This window comes from Dermacentor albipictus, chromosome 1, assembly GCF_038994185.2.
Source record: "Dermacentor albipictus isolate Rhodes 1998 colony chromosome 1, USDA_Dalb.pri_finalv2, whole genome shotgun sequence".
NCBI classification, from domain to species: domain Eukaryota; kingdom Metazoa; phylum Arthropoda; class Arachnida; order Ixodida; family Ixodidae; genus Dermacentor; species Dermacentor albipictus.
Genome location: NC_091821.1, coordinates 504,285,675 through 504,311,713, shown reverse-complemented (window position 1 = coordinate 504,311,713; position 26,039 = coordinate 504,285,675). Strand labels below are relative to the sequence as shown.

At 47.0% G+C, this 26,039-nt stretch overlaps 1 protein-coding gene across 2 annotated transcripts in view; it reads left to right on the top strand.

The window, feature by feature from the left end:
• The window catches only part of LOC135911067 (phosphatidylcholine translocator ABCB4-like), a 350,943-nt gene that overhangs the window by 179,660 nt on the left and 145,244 nt on the right, over positions 1-26,039 (top strand). For both annotated transcript variants that reach the window (XM_065443154.1, XM_070532589.1), the window contains exon 21: positions 11,272-11,475. In XM_065443154.1, the coding sequence (XP_065299226.1) occupies positions 11,272-11,475 (204 nt within the window). The remainder of the gene's footprint in view (positions 1-11,271; positions 11,476-26,039) is intronic.

Genomic DNA, 26,039 nt, shown 5'->3' with positions numbered 1-26,039 from the left:
GTAACAAGGATATTAAACAACAATAGCGACAAAATGGACCCCTGAGGAACTCCAGTTTTTACCGACAGCTTAGGACTAAATACGCCCTTATCATCGCTAGAGACCACCTGAAATCTGTTGCTCAAGTAATTTTCGGGAACTTTGTAAAAAGGCCCACGAAATCCCCAAAAATGCAGTTTACTTAACAAGATTTGATGATTCAGGGTTTCCAACGCTTTCGCTACATCTAAAAATAGCGCACATGTGAAAAGATTCTGATCAAATACCGAGAACAGTTCATCTGAAAATTCCGCAAGCAGTGCCACAGTACCACGCCCTGAAATAAAGCCAAACTGTCGATTGGTCAGGGTATAAAATTTGTTAAGAAAAGAAAACATAGTGTGGAAAAGAAATGTTTCTAAGGCCTGAGCAATAACCGGCAATATAGAAATTGGCCGATAGTTTTCAACACAATCTTTCTTCCCTGACTTGTGTAGTGGTACAACTGCAGTTTTTATGCATTCTGGAATTTCGTCGCCTTCCAAAAAAACCATTCAGGATATGCAGGATAATGTCTGACAGCGCACTGAAATTCCTTCTGATGGTGTCTAAAGAAATTTCATCATATCCAGTGGGCTTGTTAGGATGGAAATTGAAAATTATTTCTTCCAGATCACCCTTCAAAATTCTCGGAAGAAAAGCCGATGCAGATACAGAATGCCCTAATGGCGTAGTGCTTGTATATGGTGAGAAGGTCCTTTGGAACGCTTTAACAAAGTGCCTGTTGAAAGCATCAGCCACTTCTGTGGGAGGTTATTGAATAATAATAATAATAATAATAATAATAATAATAATAATAATAATAATAATAATAATAATGATGATGATGATGATGATGATGATGATGATGATGATGATGATGATGATGATGATGATTCGGCAGAGACACTTAAGACTGCTTGCGTGTGTGAATGCGAAAGCATTATAGCCGCTTTGGGGAAATGTCCTATTATGTCCGTTCTTTGCCCGCGCAAGCTCTGGCCTGCATTTTAACTCCACCTCGGTAAGGCCAAACGAAAACGCGCCATGCGTCTCAACGCGCTCGCTTGCCAGCGAGGAGTTCCTAACTCGAAAGACCACCCAGCGCCATTCAATGCGACATGAATGCTTTTTTTTATTATTTTATACGCTCATTTTATACACTCACCACGTGGCGCCACCTCCTACCGATTGCCTACGCTGTGACGTGCCCAACGACGCACGCGCTAGTCGACCGGGGAGAAGGGGAATGGTGTGTTCTGTAAATGTCCACCTAGTCGAAATGTCGTGGGTTGCTGATGTGTTGATTGGCTAAGGGTCTCGTTCTGACGCATACCCCAGCCCCGCCAATCGGAACTTCAGCAGCAGATGAAATGACTATTTCTACTAGGTGGACACTCGCAGAATTCCCCTGGCCCCAGAACCACGGAGCTGTCGTGGCGTCGGGGAAGCATCCCGCAACCCGGAGTCCCGAGTTCGATTCTCGCCCAGAGTGAAATTTACCTACTATTCTTTTTCAAAGGCATTAATTTATTTTGTTCGCAGGAACTTCCCTGAGAAATTTGACGTCAATTCGAGTATTTCTTATGTGGCGTTAACCTTTCCGTCAGCCATTATCAGTACCATCATTCGGTCACGCCGCCGACTACCGCGCTGGATTTTCGCGTAATAAGGCATGCAGTGCAACGTAAGACATGTGGTTAGGCTAGTCAGTCCATAGATTCAGCAAAATTTTAAACTGCGTGAGGAATGCAGGAGGTGAACAGAAATATAGATGCACACACTACAATTTCTGTGCGCGTCTATGTTTCTGTTCACGTCCTGTCTTCCTTGCACAATTAAACATTTTGCTCAACATATTTTAAAATACTTTATTTACGTTCAGGAAGAATGTGACCAAGCTTACAGGGCCGCTGGAAGCATGAATACCGAAACCGGGCTGGGTTGCGTGCCCAACGTGGGACCAATAATTTATTTATTTGTTTCAAATGCTTTCAACGCCAGATGGTGTTACACTATATATGCAATTGGTTCAAGAAAAATCACTCTGAACAGCAGATTTGAATTTGCCAGTCTGGAATTTGCCAGAGCCTGCTTCACCTCTGCCGCGGGTCGGGTCGTCATGGCACTATCTTCGGTATCGGCCCACGTTTGGGGAGGGCTTAACGCCTGCTTCACCTTCGCCACGGGTCGGCCCGGCATTGCACTATCTTCGGGATCGGCCCACGTTAGGGGAGCGCTTAGCGGCTGCTTCACTTTCACCGCGGGTCTGCCCGGCATTCCTATCTTCGGGATCGGCCCACGTATGGCGAGGGCTTGACGCCTGCTTCACCTTCGCCACGGGTCGGCCCGGCATTGCACTATCTTCGGGATCGGCCCACGTTAGGGGAGCGCTTAGCGGCTGCTTCACTTTCACCGCGGGTCTGCCCGGCATTCCTATCTTCGGTATCGGCCCACGTTTGGGGAGGGCTTAACGCCTGCTTCACCTTCGCCACGGGTCGGCCCGGCATTTCACTATCTTCGGGATCGGCCCACGTTAGGGGAGCGCTTAGCGGCTGCTTCACTTTCACCGCGGGTCTGCCCGGCATTCCTATCTTCGGGATCGGCCCACGTATGGCGAGGGCTTGACGCCTGCTTCACCTTCGCCACGGGTCGGCCCGGCATTGCACTATCTTCGGGATCGGCCCACGTTAGGGGAGCGCTTAGCGGCTGCTTCACTTTCACCGCGGGTCTGCCCGGCATTCCTATCTTCGGGATCGGCCCACGTATGGCGAGGGCTTGACGCCTGCTTCACCTTCGCCGCTGGTTAGCCCGGCATTGCACTATCTTCGGGATCGGCCCACGTTAGGGGAGCGCTTAGCGGCTGCTTCACTTTCACCGCGGGTCTGCCCGGCATTCATATCTTCGGGATCGGCCCACGTATGGCGAGGGCTTGACGCCTGCTTCACCTTCGCCGCGGGTCGGCCCGGCATTGCACTATCTTCGGGATCGGCCCACGTTAGGGGAGCGCTTAGCGGCTGCTTCACTTTCACCGCGGGTCTGCCCGGCATTCCTATCTTCGGGATCGGCCCACGTATGGCGAGGGCTTGACGCCTGCTTCACCTTCGCCGCGGGTCGGCCCGGCATTGCACTATCTCCGGGATCGGCCCACGTATGGTAAGTTTTTTTGTTGTTGCTTACAACGAAACGCAAATGTCCTTGGAAGATAGAGGTACAAAGCTTCGCTGTAAGAATTCGCCGAGGATTAGTCTTCTTGGTAATGCGAACTTTCAGCGCAGCCGCTGCCTTATTTGAACAACAAGCAACCGCATACAGAACAAGCAGTGCCGAACGGAAGCAGTTTTGCATTTCAGATTTGTCAGCACACGCCGCGATCCGCCATTATCGAGCCGGCGTTCTAACGACGCGCCATCTTCTAGAGATGGCGCGTCGCCACCACCACTGAGAAGGGGGGAGGTTAGCAATTATTATTTAATGTTTCTTCTGAGGTGGGATGAGGAAACGGGTGGAGATTAGGGGTACTGAGTAGAGGTCACACACTCATTCACTCACAGACAGGCGTCAATGTGGCCGCACAAAGTTGGGGTGGGAAATAGAAATAAGGGGATGAAACACCATTGCTGTCTTTTGAGTCACCGCAACGGCACTGCGCCAAATAAGGGGACGTATAGAGCAAGAGTTTAGTCAAGAGGACAGCCAGGCGCAAGCACTGCCAGAGGCGACACTGAGGAACGCGCGTCGCAAACGTGACGTGACGTGACGCGACGCGTGACAGCCACGTGACGCGGAAGAGCGGAGAGCCGTGGATCACGCGCGAGGCGGCAATTCGCGTGCGCTGCCGGCATCGCGACAGTGCCGCGACAGCGGGAGAAGGGGAGGGAGGAGAGTCACCGCAAGGGCGCTGCGAGGAGCAAGGGGGCGAGAGGACAGGCGAGGGCACGTGATCCGGCTTTGGAGGACAAGGGAGCAAGACTCGCGCCAAGAGCGAGAGATAGAGCGCGTGCGGCTAGAGCGGCGCGTGACCTTTGGTACAGTGAGCCAGACGGCGAGGCTCAACGCCGATGCAAAACGCAGGAACGTGCGCCTAATAGCTGCGCTCTAAAAAGCTTTGGAATTGGTGGAAAAAACATAAAGGCGACACGAGCGCAAGGTGCGCTCTTTCTTGTCGGTTTATCAACCAGCGCAAGCAGCCCTCCTTTAGAAAACGGTAGCCACGAAGAACAGCGACTCTCCGTTCGGATGAAAGCATCGGCCAAGGGCTCAAAGTGATTTGTGCAGTAGTTCAAGCACGGCGCACCCACTAGGGTCTGGTAGTCAGGAGCATGGAGTCGGCATAGGAGTTGGACTGCGGCAGCCTCACCTCTAGATGCAAGATTCTGCCAGGACGCTAATAGCCAACAGGGCTTGTCTCCAACAAAGGCACTGGTTTTCGCTGTACTGCGACTGCAGAAAATGTGGGCGGGTTCGATGCTGTCCGTCGGTAAGGCCAGCTTGTGGAGGGTCGCGTATTGCATATCGGGGAAAATTGTTTGATCCCACAACCTAGCACGATACAGAATGCTAAATGCCGGATGAACGGTGCCTATTACGATTTCCTTAGACATAAAGAAAACCAGTTTTACCTGGTTATCAGTCCTGGCGGCTAGTTAATTAGCGAGATCGATAGAGAGCAGCGGATACCTCCGAATGTACCACGGCAGAAGTTTCGAATAGTTAGTATTATTTGCGATAGAATCGCAAAACGACCTTTACCTCATTAACAACTGGTGTAAAAAATGGCTTATGTCGCTGAATACAGAAAAATGCAAAATAATCTCCTTCACACGCAAGTAAAACATTTCCAACCACTACTACACAATTAACAATTACCAACTGTCGCAGGCATTATCTTATAAGTACCTTGGTATTCATTTCACACCCAACCTCTCCTGGTCTCACCATATTACCACCATAAGCGCAAAAGCTTCAAAATCTTTAGGATATTTACGTCGAAATTTACATAACTGTCCCACTCACGTTCGTCATCAAGCTTATCAGACCTTCGTTCGCCCACAGCTTGAATACGCCGCATCTATCTGGTCCCCCTACCAAAATTATTTAATTAACATGCTTGAAGCAGTTCGAAAGAGGGCTGCCCGTTTCATTTCACGCAATTATGACAACCATAAAAGCATAACGCAAATTAAGCTCAATATTTCACTTGAACCCCTTAGTGCTCGTCGCGACATTGCCCTTTTATGCCTTTTTCACAAATACGCATGCAGCAACAGACCATTCCCATTTCACCTTGATGCTCCTTCCATCACATCACGTCGGTTGCATAATCACTTAAGTTTCACGCGATTATATGGGTCAACTCACACCTTCAACGCATCTGCTCTTCCACGCGCCAAACGTTTGTGGAATGATCTTCCAGACAACATTGCATCCGAACCAGACCACGATAATTTCCGTCAACTCCTGCACTCTTTCTTTTCGCAATAAAAACTTGCCACTGGTATTTCCAGTTTTATTTTACTTCTGGTGCCATGTTCTGTATACTACCCATGTATTTATTTATTTGTTATTTTGACAGCTTTAAGACCAAAGACATCCGTCATTTTTTTGTACCACTGCACGTGTTTTTTTTTTCTTCAGTATCCCACTTTGTGCCCGACTGCATTCCTTATATTGATAAATGTTTTTACTGTGCACGCCATTAGTTTCTGAGTTTTTATCATGCCCTACCATTGTGCGTATTTTAAACCATGCCAACTGTTCATGCGCCTAGATTCCGCATATTTGTCAGTCTATCTTTGGTTGTAGTTTCTTTTCTTGTTACTGTTGTCATTGTAATCGGTATACTTTATAGTACTGGTATCTAGTTTTTCCATATGTATAATGCCAGCCAATATTTTTTTTTCTCTCTTCGTGTTATCCTTTTTCCTGCCCAACCTTGCACTTGCCACCATACCACATTATCATCGATTCCTCTCCTTTATGTTAAACTGCAAATTTGAGCCGTACGTTGTACACCGACAAGTTACTTTGTACTTTCTTTATTACCCCCCTTACTCAATGCCCTGTAAAGGGGCCTGTAAGGTATGTTCAATAAATAAATAAATAGTGACTGCGAAACTAGCATAAAATTAAATTTCAATTCAAATTATTTCTGCACTTGATACATCAGAAATGCAAGTAAATGGGACAAAACGCTTTGTGAATTGACAAGCTTGATGGTATGCCTATACCCTTGGAGACCGTCAGTGGCAGCGCCAGAGTGGTTGTTATCAATCATATCATATCATAAAAACTTCGATTCTAGTGAGAATGCAAAAACCACGGATTACGGAATGCAAAAAAAATGTAAACAGGTGAAGTACATATATATAGTCAAGTACAAAACAAAAAAAGAAATAAAGATATACCACATTTAACAAATTCAGAACAAATCAGCAGGGGTACATGATTATGTATTAACAAAACTACTAAAAACTGCTTAGAAAGTAAAATTTAAGATCACTGTGCCTCATATCAAGGACATTTATATTGCAAGAAACTAATTCATTCAAAAGTCTGCCTAATTGATATTCTGTGCTGTTAGAGCCATGATTTGCCCTACAGAAAGGTTGTAGCCAGGTTGTCCTGCTCTGGAAACTGTACGCTTCTTCTGGTGCGCTCCTTAGGTGGCATACTCATTTTGTAACGGAGCAATAATCAGTACTTATAGAACTGCTCAAAACGTAAGATGCTGTACCTAATGAACAGTTATGTGACGGTGAATCCCAAGAAACATTTGCAATTGGACAGACAGCTTTCTTCTGTGATCTATGAATGTTATCTGCATTTATGTGTGATGTCGTACCCCGTACCAACGAGCAGTAATTTACTTGGGCGGAAAAAAGTTAGTTGTACTCTAGGAGCTTCAGTCTCTCAGCTAATAGATACCGGAAGTTGCACAGCATCCTAACAATTTTAGCCAGATTACGACGAATACTATTATCAGAGAATTCCAGAGTAAGTGTTCGTTGAATATTATGCCAAGGTCTTTAGTTTCTGACACTAAACAAATTTTATTAGAACCAATTTTAAGATTAAAATTAAAGTGTATATGTTTTTCGTATGATGCAAACAAAATTGCTTTTGTCTTTGTAGTATTGATTTGCGGTATGTTTGCTATACTCAAGTTATTTAAATTATCGAGAAGAATGTTTGCATTAAGGGAAAGGTTATCAAGCCTATCGGAATGTAAAATATACTAGTGTCGTCTACATCGATTCTGAGTGAAAAGTGTTCCGATATCTTTACAATATCATTGATATAAAGAATAAATAATAAGAGTCCTAACACGCTGCCCTGAGGAACACCTCCTTTCGCAGTTTCTGTCGATGAGAATTCTTCGTTTATTGCCACAGTTTGCTTTCTAGTCGCTAGGTATGACATCATAAAATTTAAGGCCAAACCACGAAATCCGCAACGCTCCAATTTTGTTTATAATGCAGGTGATTTAATGAATCGAAAGCTTTTGAAAAGTCAAGAAAAATGCCTATAATGATTCGTTTGCCTTCAAAAGCCCTAATAATTCCTTTTTGCTTTAGTAGTGCTAATTCTCTGGACAGTCCCTTCCTGAAACCATAATGAGAAGGTGATATTCAGAAATGTTTCTCACAAATAGAATTCATGCACGCAAAAATTTTCTCAAACCCTTTCGAAAATACGGGTAGCACTAAAATTGGTCGGTAATTGTATAGGTCGTTTTTATGCCCAGATTTAAAAACAACTACTACTTTGGCGTGCTTCATATTATACGGAAATGTTCCTGAGACCAATGACACGTTAAACATATTTGTAAAAACGGATATAATGCTTTCTAGGTCGTACTCAAAGCCCGTCAATATCTCTCGCTTTACTAGTAATCAGCGCTATGAACGCCGAACGAACCTCATAATCACTTCTTGAATTCAAGAGTGCACTGTCTATATTTGATGCTGATGAGTATGATAGAGACAAGTTGTTATATGTGCTTGTGACGAGACTGACAAAATGCGAGTTAAAGGCGCCTGCTAATTGTTTGCCTTTTATAACTGTGTCACCCTGTGAAACTTTGAGACATGTCTGGCACGACTTTTTTCGGTTTAAGACTATATGTAACTACGCCATAGTTTGTCTGCATCTGAGACGTTGATACCAGAAAATATATTATTGAAATACACGCGCTTCGCCTTGCGGATGAAGCCTGTGACAGTGTTTCTTAACTTTTAAATGCAGTGAGGTCCTCTTGTTTTCTCGTTTGTGCAAATTTTGCATACATGTGCGTTTTCTTACGAATCATCTTAACAGACTCCTACATAATCCATAGCTTGCGTGCCTTTCTTGAATTCCTGACTTTCTTAAGTTTAAAGCATTCTTCATAAACATTAGTAAACATGGACGTCAATGTATCATAAGCATCGTTTGCAAGATTGCAGTCGAACACCGGCTTCCAATCAATCAAAGAACGTTTTTCCTTAAACCTTATAAGTGTACTTTTGTTTGTATTCTACCAGATAGGCTTCAGAAGTGTAAGCATGTTTTCCTAATCAGGAACATTGCCAAAACATAAATATTTGGAGATGGTCACTGAACGACGTACCGATAACACCACTTTCAACACTACGGATGACTGTTATAAACATGTCAATTAAGCTCTCAGATTGTGCCGTTATGTGTGTCGGCTCTACAGTTACATTAAAAATATTATTCTATTTGAGCAATAAAGAAGGTTCACTTGCTGGCCATCTTGAAGTAGCATATTTACGTTGAGGTCTCCCCCCAAAACAAGCTTAAGTTGGTTGTCATTGGCACAGCCAGTTAGTTTTTCTAGAAACAAATAGAATATGTCTAAGTTACCATTATGCGCGCGATACATAACAGTTAGCAAACAATTTCTGCTGCGCACCGTTAAAACTTCGCATTCCACATTTGATGTGCTAAATTTTGCAAACATGTTTGCGAGAAGACTTTTTTCTGTAAGTAGCAGCAAGTCTATTCAGGAAAAAAAAACTCTAATAACCTGGAGAGCAGAGCACATCGTACTCGGGTATGTACCAGGTTTCGGTAAGCTAGATTACTTCAAATGTACATGTAAAAGCTGAGAGGAGTTCTGTTATATAGTCATGCTTATTTCTGGTGGATTGTGCGTTGCAGTGAAAGAAACTTATGTATCCGCTGACCTCTGGGTAGGCGACATCCTTCTGTCTGATCATAGCATGATTAAAGATAACATGATATATATCATTATCTGAAAGTGTACAAGAGCCCGATGATAGTGCATCAAATTACACGCGAACTGTAAGCAAACAGCAGGTGGTATATGACAACTGTGAAATAGGAGTGCTGTAATGCATGAAAAAAAATGCAGTACATTCTTTTCACCGATTAAAAAAAAGTAAGGGTAGCATAAATATATCTCCCTGGTGACATCCGTGGCTTTCTCTCACATGTTCGTGAGAGAAAATCAGAAGAATAATACAGCTCCGGAAAAATGGCAGTATAATATCAATTATCAGATAGTAACAAGACCCTGGGAAATGACATGAACAACTGGTGGCTTTACTATATTGAATTGAATTGAAATGAAAAAAATTGAATTTTCTGTAATATACAATTTGCAGCGGTCATTGTGGCACATGAAAACAATAAAAAACAGAATCTTACGCCAAAGATACAATTCGAGTAATGTCATTGGTGCTATTGATTCTAATAACCGAAGCGTGTTCATTCTGACGCGCAAAAATTTTCGCACTTCATACCTATACATATTTTAACTTTGCCTCACGCTTTCGAACATTTGCACGCCCCAGGAGACCTTTCAGCTCTGGGCGCAGGTGTTCGTTTACTAACACAGACACCTGTGTGTCAAGGCCAACGTCCGAGCAGTTAAGCTTGTGACCGCGTGCCTTTTCAACGAAACTGTCGCGCAGTTTTCTGCCGGCAAACTGTACCACTATATTTTTGTTTTCTGGAATATTAGCCATCGGCACTCGGTGAGTAACCTCTGTATCGGTTGGCCCTACTGTTTGGTTATTTTTTCCGCGATTTGCGTGACTACAGCAGTAAGGTTCTACTGAGGTTTCTCTATAACACCTTTAATTTCTACGTTCCTGTTACCTGTGTGATCTGAACGATCCCGTCTGCTCGGGCCTGTTGCGAGAGCTCATCGCATTTCGCTTGCAGTTGAACGAAGACCTGAGCTCTTTGTTCGTGCCTTTGATTCCATCATATTCATTGCTCAAGAAATTAAGACTACTTTTAATTTCTCTCATTTCCTTGCGCGGTTCTCTATCGAAGCTCTTGAAATCCTTGAGCTCAGCTCCAATTTCCTTCTTCATTTCCTCTAATTGAGCCATTATTTCCTTAGACAGAACCATGGAACAATGGAATCCCAGTCATGAAAAGCAATGTGGCAACAGAAGCTGCAGCAGAAGTGCTCAAACAAAAATACACAAATCAAGAAAGGTGCACACACTTGCGTATAAGATGCACGCGGTTAACCGAAGTGGCTTTTCGCTGCCGCTGAGGCTAAATGATCGCCGACTGTTGTGCACGTCGTCTTTATAGCGTTGCTACATCCAGCGGTCCAATGGCAGTCAGTGGTCCTGCAGTCAGTGGTCCTGCAACGCGACCTTCCGATACTTTGACGACGCTTCGCGGCATGCCGTATGTGACAGAGGCGATACCTTGCTTGTGTCCAAGTTTCCAGCTTCGTAGTCATAAAATCATATAAATATTCAGAAATGCGAATTATACAGTGGCCTCTAGCATTCCTGACACTTTGCGAATTGCAGATCTTCCAATCTTCCACCCAATCTTCTGGTGAGAAGCCCCACTAGAAGATTGGGTCGTTCGAATTTAATGAAAACACAGAAATTAACAAAAACACATGTATCAAGTTGGTTTAGTAACCCTTTATGTTATAGGTTGCTTACAACTAAAGCTAAACGTCAACGTTACCGCGCTAAGAGCGTAGAGCTAGCATCGACTGCGCAGTGGACTCTTCACACGGAAAACATACAGGTAATCACAGCCTCATGGACTTAGAAGGAAACTCCAAAGCTTATGGTGGTGCTTCGCTATCTGACGGAACGGCGAAGTACCAAGGTCAGATATAACAGGCAAATTAGTACAAACAATGGCAACTTCTAAGCTAGATCAAACCAGTAAATTCTGAGCTAATTGAAAATAATTCCTGACACTCCTTTAAAAACAAGCATGCACTTTTTACTTTCTGCCCAGGGCACGTGCAGCAAGCTGACGTCGATGTGCCAGGCGTCCTCTGCTCTCATCGCGTGCCTCGTGATGTCTTTCTACTGGGACTGGCATCTCGGTTTCATCGTGCTTGCTTTCGTGCCCCTGGTGCTGCTTTCCACGTACCTGGAGAGCCGCATGCTGCGAGGGAAGCTCATCTCCTCCAAGCAGGCACTCGAATACTCCACCAAGGTATGAAGATAGCGCAATAGTAACTAATCGCTGTCTCTTCGAAACCACCAACTGCAGAGGCAAGCGGGACTTCCCTGCGTTAATGCATAGATTATCCGTTTTCCTAATGCATTGCTATAACCTAATGGACAGAAGGGTGCAGAGATGGCGTAGAGGTAGAGAATCCACCTCGCGTGCAAGAGAACCGTAGTTCAAATCCCGGTGCTGCGCAATTTTCCACCGGATTAAAAAAAATCCGCTTGTTGATATTGATAAAATTGCATAAACAGGCCTGGAGTGCGGCCTGAGCCTGGTGACCAGAACCAGTAACGCACTACCTCACCAGAGCAGGATTGGCCACCCTGGTGCAGTGCTTGACCACAACCTCCTATATTATTACAACAATGGAACCCCTGCCCTCAGTCCCCAGCAGCTGCAAAGCAACTAACCATGATGGTGGTGAGACCTGTGACGCAGCATAGGGTGCTAAGAATCTCTGGATCTGGACAGGCCGCTATTGTAATCTGAACCTGGCAACATTTAACGTTAGAACGTTATGTAGTGAGGCGAGTCTAGCAGTTCTATTGCAAGAATTAGCGGGCAGTAAATAGGATATAATAGGGCTCAGTGAGGTTAGGAGGGCGATAAAAGCATATACAGTGCTAAATTGCGGGCACGTTTCGTGCTACCGGGGCTTAGCGGACAGACGAAAACTAGGAGTCGGATTCCTGAATAACAAGGATATAGCTGGTAACATACCGGAATTCTATTGCATTAACGAGTGGGTGGCAGGTTTTGTTGTAAAACTTCATAAAAGGTACATATTGAAGGCCATACAGGTCTACACGCCTACATCCGGTCATGATGACAAGCAAGTCGAAAGCTTCTATGAAGACGTGGAATCAGCGACGGGTAAAGTCGAAAGAAAATACACTATACTGATGGGCGAATTCAATGCCAGGGTAGGCAAGAAGCAGGCTGGAGACAAGTCAGTGGGGGAATATAGCATAGGTTATACAAATAGCAGGGGAGAGTTATTAGTAGAGTTTCCAGAACGGAATAATTTGTGGACTAATACCTTCTTCCACAAGCGGGATAACCGAAAGTGGATGTGAAGGAGCCCGAATGGCGAGAGTAGAAATGAAATAGACCTCATACTCTACGCTAACTCTGGAATCATACAAGATGTGGACGTGCTCGGCAAGGTGCGCTGCAGTGATCATAGGATGGTGAGATCTCAAATCAGGCTAGACTTTAGGTGGGAACGGAAGAAACTGGTACATAAGAAGCCGATCAATGAGTGAATGGTAATAGGGAAAAGAGAGGAATGCCGGATCAAGCTACAGAACAGGAATTCGGCTTTAGCTCAGGAAGAGGGCCTTAGTGCTGAAGCAATGAATGACAATCTTATGGGCATCATTAGGGAGTGTGCAATAGAAGTCGGTGGTAACTTCGTTGGACAGGATGCCAGTAAGCTATCCCAGGAGACGAAAGATCTTTTCAAGAAACGCAGAACTTTCCAAGTAAATCAAAAAGCGTAAGACAGTTGACATAAGGAACCCGCCGTGGTTGCTCAGTGGCTATGGTGTTAGGATGCTGAGCACGAGATCGCGGTATCGAATCCCGGCCACGGCGGCCGCATTTCGATGGGGGCGAAATGCGAAAACACCAGTGTACTTAGATTTAGGTGCACGTTAAAGAACCCCAGGTGGTCGAAATTTCCGGAGTCCTCCACTACGGCGTGCCTTATATTCAGAAAGTGGTGTTGGCACGTAAAACCCAGTACTTTTTTTTTCACATAAGGAAGTATAATATGGGTAGAATTGAACATGCTCTCAGGAAGGGCGGAAGCCTAAAAGAAGTGAAGAAGAAACTAGGAATAGGATCAGATGTATGCGCTAAGAGACAAAGCCGGCAATATCATTACCAATATGGATGAGATAGTTGAAGGCGCTGAAGAGTTCTGTAGAGATTTATACCGTACCAGTGGCACCCACCACGATCATTTAAGAGCGAATAGTCTAGAGGAATTTCAAATCCCACAAGTAACGCCGCAAGAAGTAAAGAAAGCCATGGGAGCTTTGCAAAGGGAGAAGGCAGCTGGGGAGGATCAGGTAACAGCAGATTTGTTGTAGGATGGTGGCCAGATTGTTCTAAAACAATTGAAGGACGCTTAAGCTTCGCCTTGAAGAGTGGAACGCGACAGCGTTCCCGTCGACCCGCCAAGGGGTGTAAGACAATGGGCTACGGCGCAGCGATCACTTACGAGGCGCCCCGCATCGGACGCGGTGAGCGTCGAGCAACAGAGCGTTCGGCGCGGCAACGAAACGTACGCCTGAGCAAGCGGAACGAACCAAAGAACTCGGTGTCTCGGAGCCCCGGGGAAACGATGCACGCCAGCCAAACGTCGTGATCGGCACGGGCAGAGAGATAGACAGATAGTGATTTAAAGAATGGAAGGACGCTTGATTCTGCAACCCATGTGGGAGCAAGGAGGAACGTCGTCAAGGGAGAAAGAGTCCGGACGCGACGCGCCTCGCACCTGTCCCCGCACAACCCCAATGTGCGCGTGGCGCGCCACCTGTCGGGGCAGCGCCGTACATTGAGAGGAGGGGGTCTTCTGTGTTTGCCGCAAGATGGCTCTTCGTGTGCGGAAAGCGCTGAAGAAATGTAGTGGAAACGCACTTCGCTACTCGTGTAACTGCAACTTCTGTAAGTTACATGTTCATACTTACCGATATACACCACAGTATAAATTTCTACGGCTCGTTTCTAAGGCAACACCGCATTCACTAGAGGTGCTTTTGCACCGCTTTGAAGCATCAAACTCGTGGCTGAGGGGCAGAGTCTCCGTCTCACACTCCGGGCACCCTGGTTCGATTCCCACCCAGCCCATCTTGCAAGTTGTTTTTTATTCATGAAGTGCCTGCCAGGATTTATCGCTCACGGCCAACGTCGTGGAAGCCGACGACGACACCGGCTTTTCTGCGACACGAGCTCCTTAACGCTGTCGCGTTAAAAAGTGGCCACCCTGTATACACAATGCCTCATGACCTCAAGCGTACCAGACTCTTGGAAGAAAACCAACATAGCCTTAATCCATAAAAAGGGGATGCCAAGGACTTGAAAAATTATAGACCGATCAGCTTACTGTCCGTTGCCTGCAAAGTATTTACTAAGGTAATCGCAAATAGAATCAGGAACACCTTAGACTTCTGTCAACTAAAGGACCATGCAGGATTTCGTAAAGGCTACTCAACAATAGACCATATTCATACTATCAATCAGTTGATAGAGAAATGTGCGGAATATAACCAACCCTTATATATAGCTTTCATTGATTACGAGAGACCGTTTGATTCAGTCGAAGCCTCAGCAGTCATGGAGGCATTACGGAATCAGGGTGTACGCGAGCCGTATTTAAATATACTAAAATATATCTATAGCGGCTCCACAGCGACCGTAGTCCTCCACAATGAAAGCAACAAAATGCCAATAAACAAGGCCGTCAGGCAGGGCGATAGGATCTCTCCAATGCTATTCACAGCGTGTTTACAGGAGGTATTCAGAAACCTGTATTGGGAAGAATTGGGAATAAGAGTTGATGCAGAAGACCTTAGTAACTTGCGATTCGATGAGGATATTGCCTTGCTTAGTAACTCAGGGGACTAATTGCAATGCATGGGGTTGAGGATTGGGCGAGTGGGAATTGCATGCTATATCTGGTACAGCGCAACATTCAAAGGAAGAAACAAGCCGAGCCGGCTAGATAAAAGAACAGAGCGCTGTATTCCTTTATCTAGCCGGCTTGGCTTCTTTCTTCCTTTGTATGTTTCACTGTACCAGTTCTAGAATGCAATGCATGCTCACTGACCAGGACAGGCAACGTAGAAGGGTGGGTCTAAAAGTTGATCTGCAGAAAACTAAAGTAATGTTTAACAGTCTCGGAAGAGAACAGCAGTTTACGATAAGTAGCGAGGCACTGGAAGTGGTAAGGGAATACATCTACTTAGGGCAGTAGTGACCGCGGATCTGGATCATGAGACTGAAATAATCAGAAGAATAAAAATGTTGAGGTGCGGTTGGCAGGCATTCTCAGATTATGAACAGCAGGTTGTCAGTATTCCTCAAGAAAAAAGTGTATAACAGCTGTGTCTTACCAGTGCTCACCTAGGGGCAAAAACCTGGAGGCTTAGGAAAAAGGTTCTACTTAAATTGAGGACGGCGCAACCAGCTATGGAAAGAAGAATGATGGAGGTAGTGTTAAGGGGGGATAAGAAGAGAGCAGATTGGGTGGGAGAACAAACGCGAGGCAATGACAACTTCGTTAAATTAAGAAAAATAAATGGGCATGGGCAGGGCATGTAATCAGGGGGGGGGAGATAATCGGTGGTCGTTAAGGGTTACGGACTGGATTCCAAGAGACGGGAAGCGTAGCAGGGGGAGGTAAAAAGTTAGGTGGGCGGATGAGATTAGGAAGTTTGCAGTGACAACATGGCCGCAATTAACACATGAGCGGGGTAGTCGGAGAAGTATGGAAGAGGCCTTTGCTATGCAGTGGGTGTAGCCAGGACGATGATGATGTTGTTGTTGATGATGATGATGATGATGAAAGGACAAAAGACGATATCAGGAGGGAGAGCGGCGAGGTCATGTTCCTGAACACGACATAGAATTCATACCTGCAATTTGAATTTGAAGTCTTCGAAGTATATTGAGATTTGACTACAAAGCATTATTATGATGCGATTACAGCAGCCTATTGGGCTTTCGCCATGTCTTGGTGCCCTTTATTAGCTCATGCCGGTAAAGAATATCAAGTTTGATGAAGGTGAAAAGGCCCATTAGTATTCTTAAGATCTTCTGGGTGGTGGAAAATAACGCACAAAGGTGAAATCAGTGAACAGAGAAATAAAAGGTAATTCTTGATATTCATGAACTTATTAAAAGCATGAAATTGAAGCAAATGAAGACAGCAAGTAACTGAGTAGAGCACGTTGTGGGGATAGTTGGTTCATAGCTTTCAAAAGATGAAGCGCCAAAAGGGACAGCACACTAAGAAAGGGCAATCACAAGACAAGGCACCTTGTCCTGTCGTTGTTCTTTCTTAGTGTGCTGTCTCTGCTGTCTCTGTTCGCTTTCTGCGAATGAAATGCGCTCATCGCCCTACTTGTGTTATCAACGCTCGAGCCCCTGCAGATGATCAAGGCACTTTTGTCGTCTTTCTACTACCATTGTCATTGGCAGGACTTTTCTGCAGTCATCCAAAACTTGAAGCTCTGAGTAGCTGTTGGGTCCTGAAGCTTGCGTGTACATGTCGTATGTAACCTGAACTTCATATTTACCTTCTAAACCTTTAAGCACGGAAGACGAGATGAGCTCCGCAAGGGCAAACTTGCAAAGAAGAACGATGAGACATGCTCCTCCAGCACTTTTTTTTGTGCAGGCGCGAAAATCATTCGAGCTCCTGTGCTGTGCCGCACTTATTTCAAATGGCCCGATTTATAGCGTGGTTGTTGTAAATAATATCAGCTGGCGCGAGCAACTATTGTAAAATGAAGTTGGGAGCATTGACTCACCTGTGTGCAGTGAAGCCCGCATTTGTTACAGTGGATTCCTTTTTTCTTTGCAGACTGCACTTTTACGACAAGTCTTTTGCATGGTCTTGCCTTCCATAGTTCTCGGGCTCGCTCACATGTGATGTTGGGAGCATACACTAACTTGTGTGCAGTGAAGACCCTATTTGCTACAGTGTAAAACAGTTTTTTTTTCTTGGTAAAAATCACCTTTTGGACAGTTTTTCTTTTTTTTGCAAGGACTCGCTTTATTTGATCATTAGAATTATTCTCACGCTAAATTCTGTCTTTCATGCGTTAATTTTTTTTCAATTTTTTCCCGTCCGAAAAGGGTTTATATTGCATTACGACAAATAAGCAATTCAAAAGGCACTGAAACATTAGTCAACCTTGAGTCTACATGGACAAATTGTAACTCCTCTTCTACATGGAACTATACTTCTGGCTCTTGCTCGCAACATGCAGTCTTATATGCAGCTGCTAGTTAGTTCAAAATGCACCTATACATTTCATACCATGCTTCGCCGTCTTGCGCATGGACCCACCGACCAACCTACTGTACATTAACATAGCCTTAGCAACAGCAGACAGGCAGAAGGCCCACGTACAGATTCTGCAACAGTCATTGAAGCGCTGTAGAAGTTTCTGACTTTTCTTTTTCATGTGCTTGTTTATTTCTGCATGCCTCTTTTAGTTGTAAGATATTGATATGGTATTTGTCCATCAGCAAATCTTGAAATTAAAGTCGCAAAGTAGCATGCCCACCAGTAACTCATGCATAGGCGGTCAGTTATGATTCTTTCAAGGGGGGGGGGGGGGCAACTATCTTTACGAACGCCATATATGTAGAAAGTCGCCACCTCTGCATAAAGTGGCGATGTTGCCATCCCTAACAACATTTATTATGGATGGAAACATCACCACTTCATGCAGAGGCATATATATATATATATATATATATATATATATATATATATATATATATATATATATATATTGTCACGTGGTAGTGACGGTGAAGAAAGAAGCAATAACACAGTAGCAATACTGTGAACGAGAAAACTACCTTTTATTGGGCGAACCTGTGCCCACAAAAACTGGCTACACTTATAGCACAACGATAGCGGCGAACACGGTCGGCGATCGTCGGAAAAACTGATCAGCGGGTCAAGCGCGTCGGCTTTTATAGATCAGTCGTCGAATGTTCCAGATTACCTGATGGGACCCGCGTGTCTTCCACAAAGTTCTACACCATTCATGTCACGCGATGAAATCTGATAACACAAGGTTCGGCGACAACAGACACGCGGATAGAAGCATCGATAACTTTCCAAAAACTTCGGATACATGCAAGCGCGTCCCGCGCTGCGCGATAAGATTTGTTAGGCGGTGAAACCTGGTCGCCCGATAAATATAAATACACGTGTCAATACCCCCCTCTTAAAAAGCATCGTCCCGATGCTACAAAGAGAGCGAAACACAAAGGGACACTTATTAAACATAAGTAACAAAACAACGAAAAGAAATAAAGTCCAAAGGTCAGTTACGCGAAGTCCCAAAGTTCGTCAACGCTGGTGGTACGGCTTGAGCCGCACAACGTGGACAATTTCAGGTCGTGAGCGGCGCCGCTGTGACAGCGAAATGCCGTCTGGCACGACCTCGTAGTCCAGTGCACCAATACGTCGGATGATCTTGTACGGTCCAAAATAGCGACGCAAAAGCTTCTCGCTCAGTCCTCGTCGGCGTATAGGGGTCCATACCCAAACACGGTCGCCGGGCTGGTACTCGACGAAGCGTCGTCGGAGATTGTAGTGTCGGCTGTCGGTCCTCTGCTGGTTCTTGATTCGCAGGCGGGCGAGCTGTCGGGCTTCTTCGGCGCGCTGGAGATAGGTAGCGACGTCAAGATTCTCTTCGTCCGTTACGTGCGGCAGCATGGCGTCGAGCGTCGTCGTCGGGTTCGTGCCGTAAACCAACTTGAACGGCGTGATCTGTGTTGTTTCTTGCACCGCCGTGTTATAAGCGAATGTTACGTACGGCAGGACGGCATCCCAGGTCTTGTGTTCGACGTCGACGTACATCGCTAGCATGTCGGCGAGGGTCTTATTCAGCCGCTCCGTAAGACCATTCGTCTGCGGGTGGTAAGCCGTTGTCCTCCTGTGCCTTGTCTGACTGTATTTCAGAATGGCTTGGGTGAGCTCCGCTGTAAAGGCCGTTCCTCGGTCGGTGATGAGGACTTCTGGGGCGCCATGTCGCAGCAGGATGTTTTCGATAAAGAATTTCGCCACTTCGGCTGCGCTACCTTTCGGCAGTGCTTTTGTTTCAGCGAAGCGGGTGAGGTAGTCCGTCGCCACGACGATCCACTTATTTCCGGTTATTGACGTCGGAAAGGGTCCCAGCAAGTCCATCCCGATCTGCTGGAATGGTCGGCAAGGAGGCTCGATTGGCTGTAGTAATCCGGCTGGCCTTGTCGGCGGTGTCTTGCGTCGCTGACAGTCTCGGCATGTTCTGACATAACGGGCGACGTCGGCGGTCAGGCGCGGCCAATAATACTTTTCTTGTATCCTTGATAGTGTCCGGTAAAATCCGAGGTGTCCAGCGGTCGGATCGTCATGTAGGGCATGCAATACTTCTGGACGAAGTCCTGACGGGACAACAAGAAGGTAATTGGCGCGGACTGGCGAGAAGTTCTTCTTCACGAGTAGACTGTCTTGAAGCGTGAAGGAAGATAATCCGCGCTTAAATGCCCTGGGGACAACGTCGGTGTGCCCTTCCAAATAATCGACGAGGCCTTTAAGTTCCGGGTCCGCTCGTTGTTCGGCGAAGTCTTCCGCGCTTATTATTCCAAGGAAGGCGTCGTCATCCTCGTCATCTTGCGGCGGCGGGTCAATGGGGGCGCGGGATAGGCAATCGGCGTCTGAGTGTTTTCGTCCGGACTTGTATGTTACGGTGATGTCGTATTCTTGTAGTCTGAGGCTCCACCGTGCCAGCCGTCCTGAGGGATCCTTTAAATTCGCTAGCCAACACAAGGCGTGATGGTCGCTGACGACTTTGAATGGCCTGCCATATAGGTAAGGGCGAAATTTCGCTGTAGCCCAAACGATGGCGAGGCATTCCTTTTCGGTTGTAGAATAATTGCCTTCCGCTTTTGACAACGACCGGCTAGCGTAAGCTATCACGTGTTCATGTCCATCTTTTCTCTGGACCAGGACGGCGCCGAGGCCTAGGCTACTGGCGTCAGTGTGGATTTCGGTATCGGCGTGTTCGTTGAAGTGCGCAAGTACGGGCGGCGACTGCATGCGTCGTTTGAGTTCTTGAAATGCCTCGGCCTGCGGCGTTTTCCACTTGAACTCGACGTCGCATTTAGTTAGCTGCGTCAGCGGCTCAGCGATGCGTGAAAAGTCCTTGACAAAGCGCCTATAGTAGGTACACATGCCAAGGAATCTGCGCACTGCCTTCTTGTCGATTGGCTGCGGGAACTTTGCGATGGCAGCTGTCTTCTGCGGGTCGGGGCGTACTCCAGATTTGCTGATGACATGGCCTAGGAATAGAAGCTCATCGTAAGCGAAGTGACACTTTTCCGGCTTCAGGGTGAGCCCTGATGACTTGATGGCCTCTAATACTGTCGCAAGCCGCTTAAGGTGATCGTCGAAATTTCCGGCGAAGACGACGACGTCATCCAAGTAAACAAGACAGGTCTGCCACTTCAATCCTGCTAAAACCGTGTCCATCACGCGCTGGAACGTTGCAGGCGCCGAGCACAGTCCAAACGGCATAACCTTGAATTCATAGAGGCCGTCTGGCGTGATGAAGGCGGTCTTTTCGCGATCCCTTTCGTCGACTTCTATTTGCCAGTAGCCAGACTTGAGGTCCATCGATGAGAAGTATTTAGCATTGCAGAGCCGATCTAATGCGTCGTCTATCCGTGGGAGGGGGCATACGTCTTTCTTCGTGATTTTGTTCAGTCGACGATAATCGACGCAGAAACGTAGGGTTCCGTCCTTTTTCTTCACTAAAACAACTGGAGACGCCCACAGGCTTTTCGACGGCTGGATGATGTCGTCGCGCAGCATTTCGTCGACTTGTTGTCTTATAGCTTCGCGTTCTCGCGTCGAAACTCGGTAAGGGCTCTGGCGTAGTGGTCGAGCGCTCTCTTCGGTGATTATGCGATGCTTTGCGACTGGTGTTTGTCGAATCCTTGATGACGTCGAAAAGCAGTCTTTGTATCGTCGAAGCAGATTTCTGAGCTGTTGCTGCTTAATCACGGGGAGACTTGGATTTATGTTGAAGTCTGGCTCGGGAACTACGGTCGTCGGGGTAGATGCAACAGAATCCGAGAGGACGAAGGCATCGCTGGTTTCCTGTATTTCCTCGATGAATGCGATCGTCGTGCCCTTGTTGATGTGCTTGAACTCCTGGCTGAAGTTTGTCAGCAACACTCTCGTGTTTCCTCCGTGCAGTCGAGCGATCCCTCTTGCGACGCAAATTTCACGGTCGAGTAGTAGACGTTGGTCGCCTTCGATGACGCCTTCTACGTCAGCGGGTGTTTCGGTGCCGACCGAAATAACGATGCTGGAGCGAGACGGGATGCTCACTTGATCTTCGAGCACACTCAAGGCGTGGTGGCTACAAGGGCGCTCCGATGGTATCGCTTGATCTTCCGACAGCGTTATTGACTGCGACTTCAGGTCGATGATGGCGCCGTGTTGGTTCAGGAAGTCCATGCCGAGAATGACGTCTCGTGAACACTGTTGCAGGATAACGAAGGTGGCAGGGTAAGTCCGGTCATGAATGGTAATTCTTGCCGTGCAGATTCCAGTCGGCGTAATGAGGTGCCCTCCAGCGGTCCGAATTTGGGGGCCCTCCCATGCAGTCTTAACCTTCTTCAACTGGGCGGCGATGCGTCCACTCATTACGGAGTAATCGGCCCCTGTGTCGACTAAGGCAGTGACTGCGTGGCCGTCGAGAAGTACGTCAAGGTCGGTGGTTCTTTGTCTGGCGTTGCAGTTAGGTCGTGGCGTCGGATCACGGCTGCGTCGTGTTGAACTGAAGCTGGAACGTCGCTTCGTCAAGTCGTCTTTCGTCGGTGTAGTCTTGGCTTCCTGACTTCGTCGGGACGGCGGCGTGTCGTCATTAGGTCGTCGAGACGGTTTCTTCGTCGTCTTCGTCGGCGGCGGAGGATCTTCGTCAATTCGACGAACAGCAACCGCACCTCCATCGGTTGCTGCTTTTAGTTTTCCGGATATGGGCTCGCAGAGCGGCCCCGGGCTGGGCCGGTGTATGGTCGGTGCTGCGGCGACAGGTAGCGGCCTGGTGACGGCGAACGGGACGGTCGTCGAGGGCTCCACTGAGTAGCGGCGAGGTAATCGGCGATGTCACGAGGGCGTTCACCTTCCCTCGGGCGCTGTGCGTTCACGGCGAAGCCTCGCAATCCCAGGTCGCGGTATGGGCATCGGCGGTACACGTGCCCGGCTTCGCCGCAGTGGTAGCAGAGCGGGCGGTGGTCGGGGGCGCGCCAAATGTCCGTCTTCCTCGCGTAGGTGCGCTGGGCGACGGGTGGGCGTGCTGGCGGCGGCGGCGGTGGACGACGGAATTGCGGCGTTACAGGGACCTGGCGTTGTCGCGGAGGGGGAGCTTGACGGCGTGCGATGGCGGCGTAAGTCATCGCTTCTGGCTGGGGCTGCGGTAATTGTGGTTGCACCTCAGGAACTCCTAGCGATCGGTGCACCTCTTCTTTCACGACGTCGGCGATCGAGGCCACTTGAGGCTGCGATGATGGCAAGGCCTTGCGCAGTTCTTCGCGCACGATGGCCCTGATGGTCTCGCATAAATCGTCCGTGGCCAGTGATTGAATTCCGGAGTAGCTTGTTGGCTTGGTGCGTCGGTGCTCGGTGCTTCTCGATGCTCGTCGCCTCACGAAGAAACTCGTCGACGGTCTTCGGTGGACTTCTTACCATACCGGCGAAAAGTTCCTCCTTTACGCCACGCATCAGTAGACGTACTTTCTTCTCCTCGGACATTTCTGGGTCGGCGTGGCGGAACAGACGGCTCATTTCCTCAGTGAAAATCGCGATCGTCTCATTCGGCAGCTGCGCTCTTGTCTCCAGTAGAGCTTGGGCTCGTTCTTTTCGCACGACGCTTTGAAATGTTTTCAGGAAGCCGCTTCGGAAGAGGTCCCACGTCGTCAAGGTGGCTCCTCGATTCTCGAACCACGTCTTGGCGGCGTCCTCCAATGCGAAATAGACATGTCGTAGCTTGTCGTCGCTTGCCCAGTTGTTAAACGTAGCGACCCTCTCATACGTTTCCAGCCAGGTTTCCGGGTCCTCAAATGTGGAACCGCGGAACGTCGGTGGTTCCCTGGGCTGCTGCAGGACGATGGGGGACGCTGGGGCTGCCATTGCGGTTGCCTTGGCCACAATCTTCTTGGTCTTCTCAGGTAGAAGTCCGTGCTCCGGGGGCAGCTGTTGAAGACGGCGGCTTGCTCGGTGGTCCGGGATTACGTTGGTGTTCTGTTCGCGGTCTGGGCTGGGATCACGGCTTGTCGGGGGCGTCCTGTACATGGACGAAAAGCACCTCCACCAGATGTCACGTGGTAGTGACGGTGAAGAAAGAAGCAATAACACAGTAGCAATACTGTGAACGAGAAAACTAACTTTTATTGGGCGAACCTGTGCCCACAAAAACTGGCTACACTTATAGCACAACGATAGCGGCGAACACGGTCGGCGATCGTCGGAAAAACTGATCAGCGGGTCAAGCGCGTCGGCTTTATAGTTCAGTCGTCGAATGTTCCAGATTACCTGATGGGACCCGCGTGTCTTCCACAAAGTTCTACACCATTCATGTCACGCGATGAAATCTGATAACACAAGGTTCGGCGACAACAGACACGCGGATAGAAGCATCGATAACTTTCCAAAAACTTCGGATACATGCAAGCGCGTCCCGCGCTGCGCGATAAGATTTGTTAGGCGGTGAAACCTGGTCGCCCGATAAATATAAATACACGTGTCAATATATATATATATATATATATATATATATATATATATATATATATATATATATATATATATATATATATATATAAGTTCCCTCACTAATCGAAATGAGACCAGCCCGATTCACTCACTCGAAATCAGATTAGAAGAGTTAGGAGAATTATATTAGACGAGAAATATCAGAAGAATGTTTTTTTTCATGATTCGTTAGCATTGCCTACTGGAAAGAGAAGCAATACATATAAACATAAATAACAGTTGCAGTTGAAGAAACTTTGTGTCCTCGAAGAATTGTTCAGTGAAGTGGCGGCCTTATATGAGCACTTACATAACGTCATAGTAGCAGTCAGTTTAATTTCACAGCCTGAGTCCCCTCACACCACCAAGAGACTGGCGGCTCTGGTATGAGCCATACCACAAGCATATTCAGTTAAACACGTTAAAAAGGTATGTGTTTTGTGCGTGTTAGGTCGGTACAAATGAACATTGGTAAAGGCCATGTAACGCTTTCTGAAATATTTAATACACATAGATACCTATAATATTTTCCTGACGAAAGGTCCATTGAGAAGATAGGACATAACACATATTAAAATTACACAATATATAACAATTTCCGAAAACGACTTACGACTAGAATTATTAGCATGAAGCAATGTCACTGCATAACGCAAAAGTTTAATTACTTGTCAAAACGTGCCTTATCCCATTGGTTTAACCTATTTCTCGGAGATAGAATAAGGATTACCGAGTAATAAATTAGGCGCACAAATAAACAACGATATTAAGAAATAAATCAATAAATAATAAGACACCGCCATATCTCAAAAGCTCGAGAGGACACGAGAGAAAGTACAAACAGCGTGTATTACGTTATTCGGCATCTGATAAAGCATATGACGAAATAAAATTGATGCGTGCACAACATCGACTACCTAGTTTACAATTAGTGCAGCCAAGCGTCCTTTAGCATAGCTGCCAGTTGAGCATGTTGGTGAAGATTCATGGTTGTGATACGATGCGCGCGACGTCGTGCTTGTGTTGAGACGTCCTCGATGACTGCAACAAGCAACAGGAACAGCAACATCCCGGAAAAGGAAAGTAGCAGAGAGGCGACGCAAAGCTGAAGAGGGAGAAGGAAAGGAAAGCGAGAGAGCGGGCGCTTCCGGGGCTCGGAAGACTGGTGACGAGGAGGCGGTGTGGGTCGTGGAGCGGAAAAAGAGTGCCTAGGCAGAGCCTGGAGGCATCCCTGCTATTCCAAGGGACCGGACCGGGGACACCCACGGAAGATGGTCGAACTGAGCCTGGGGGATGGCGCCGACTGAGCGCTCAGGTGAGAGGACCTGGGCCTGCCCCACAACCTGGGCTTACCATTGCTGAGCACGGCACGACCGACGCGTCCCGCAGAGCGCAGCTACGACCCGTTCGCCAACCGTTCCTAAGCGCCGATCCAGCATGTATCCTGGAGAACGCAGCTGGGACCCGTTCATCGATCTTGCTGGTCGCGACTGCAAAGCGTCCTTGAGGCCAGCGTCAACAAGGGACCCTTAGATTTAGCCACTGCCGCGTACACGGCAACTGCCCCGCCGTCTGGGGCGACGTAAATTTTCCCGGTGAAGCCGTGTTTATACAATCACTGTGACTATATTACTTACCGCGTCATAAATGGACGGAGTAGTGAAACGTTTAGAGCAACTCTATAGCTTTGATCGCGCCCTGCTTATTTGTTCCTGCCAGCTGTAACGATGAGTGCTCCTGCATGCGCTGTAAATATAGCTTATTCGATCTTATGAGAGTGCAATGTGAAAAGATCACATTTCATGTGCAAGCGACTTTGTCTATTATTCGCACCAAGGTTTTTGCATGCACGATATTCTCCCAAACACGTTAAAATACAATGACAGAAAAGTGCTGCTGGAACGGAGAGTTAGGACGCACACAGGAAAAAATGCGCCACTAGCAACTGAAATTTTATTGGGGAAAGCTGTTCTTATATTGAGAATGACCTACA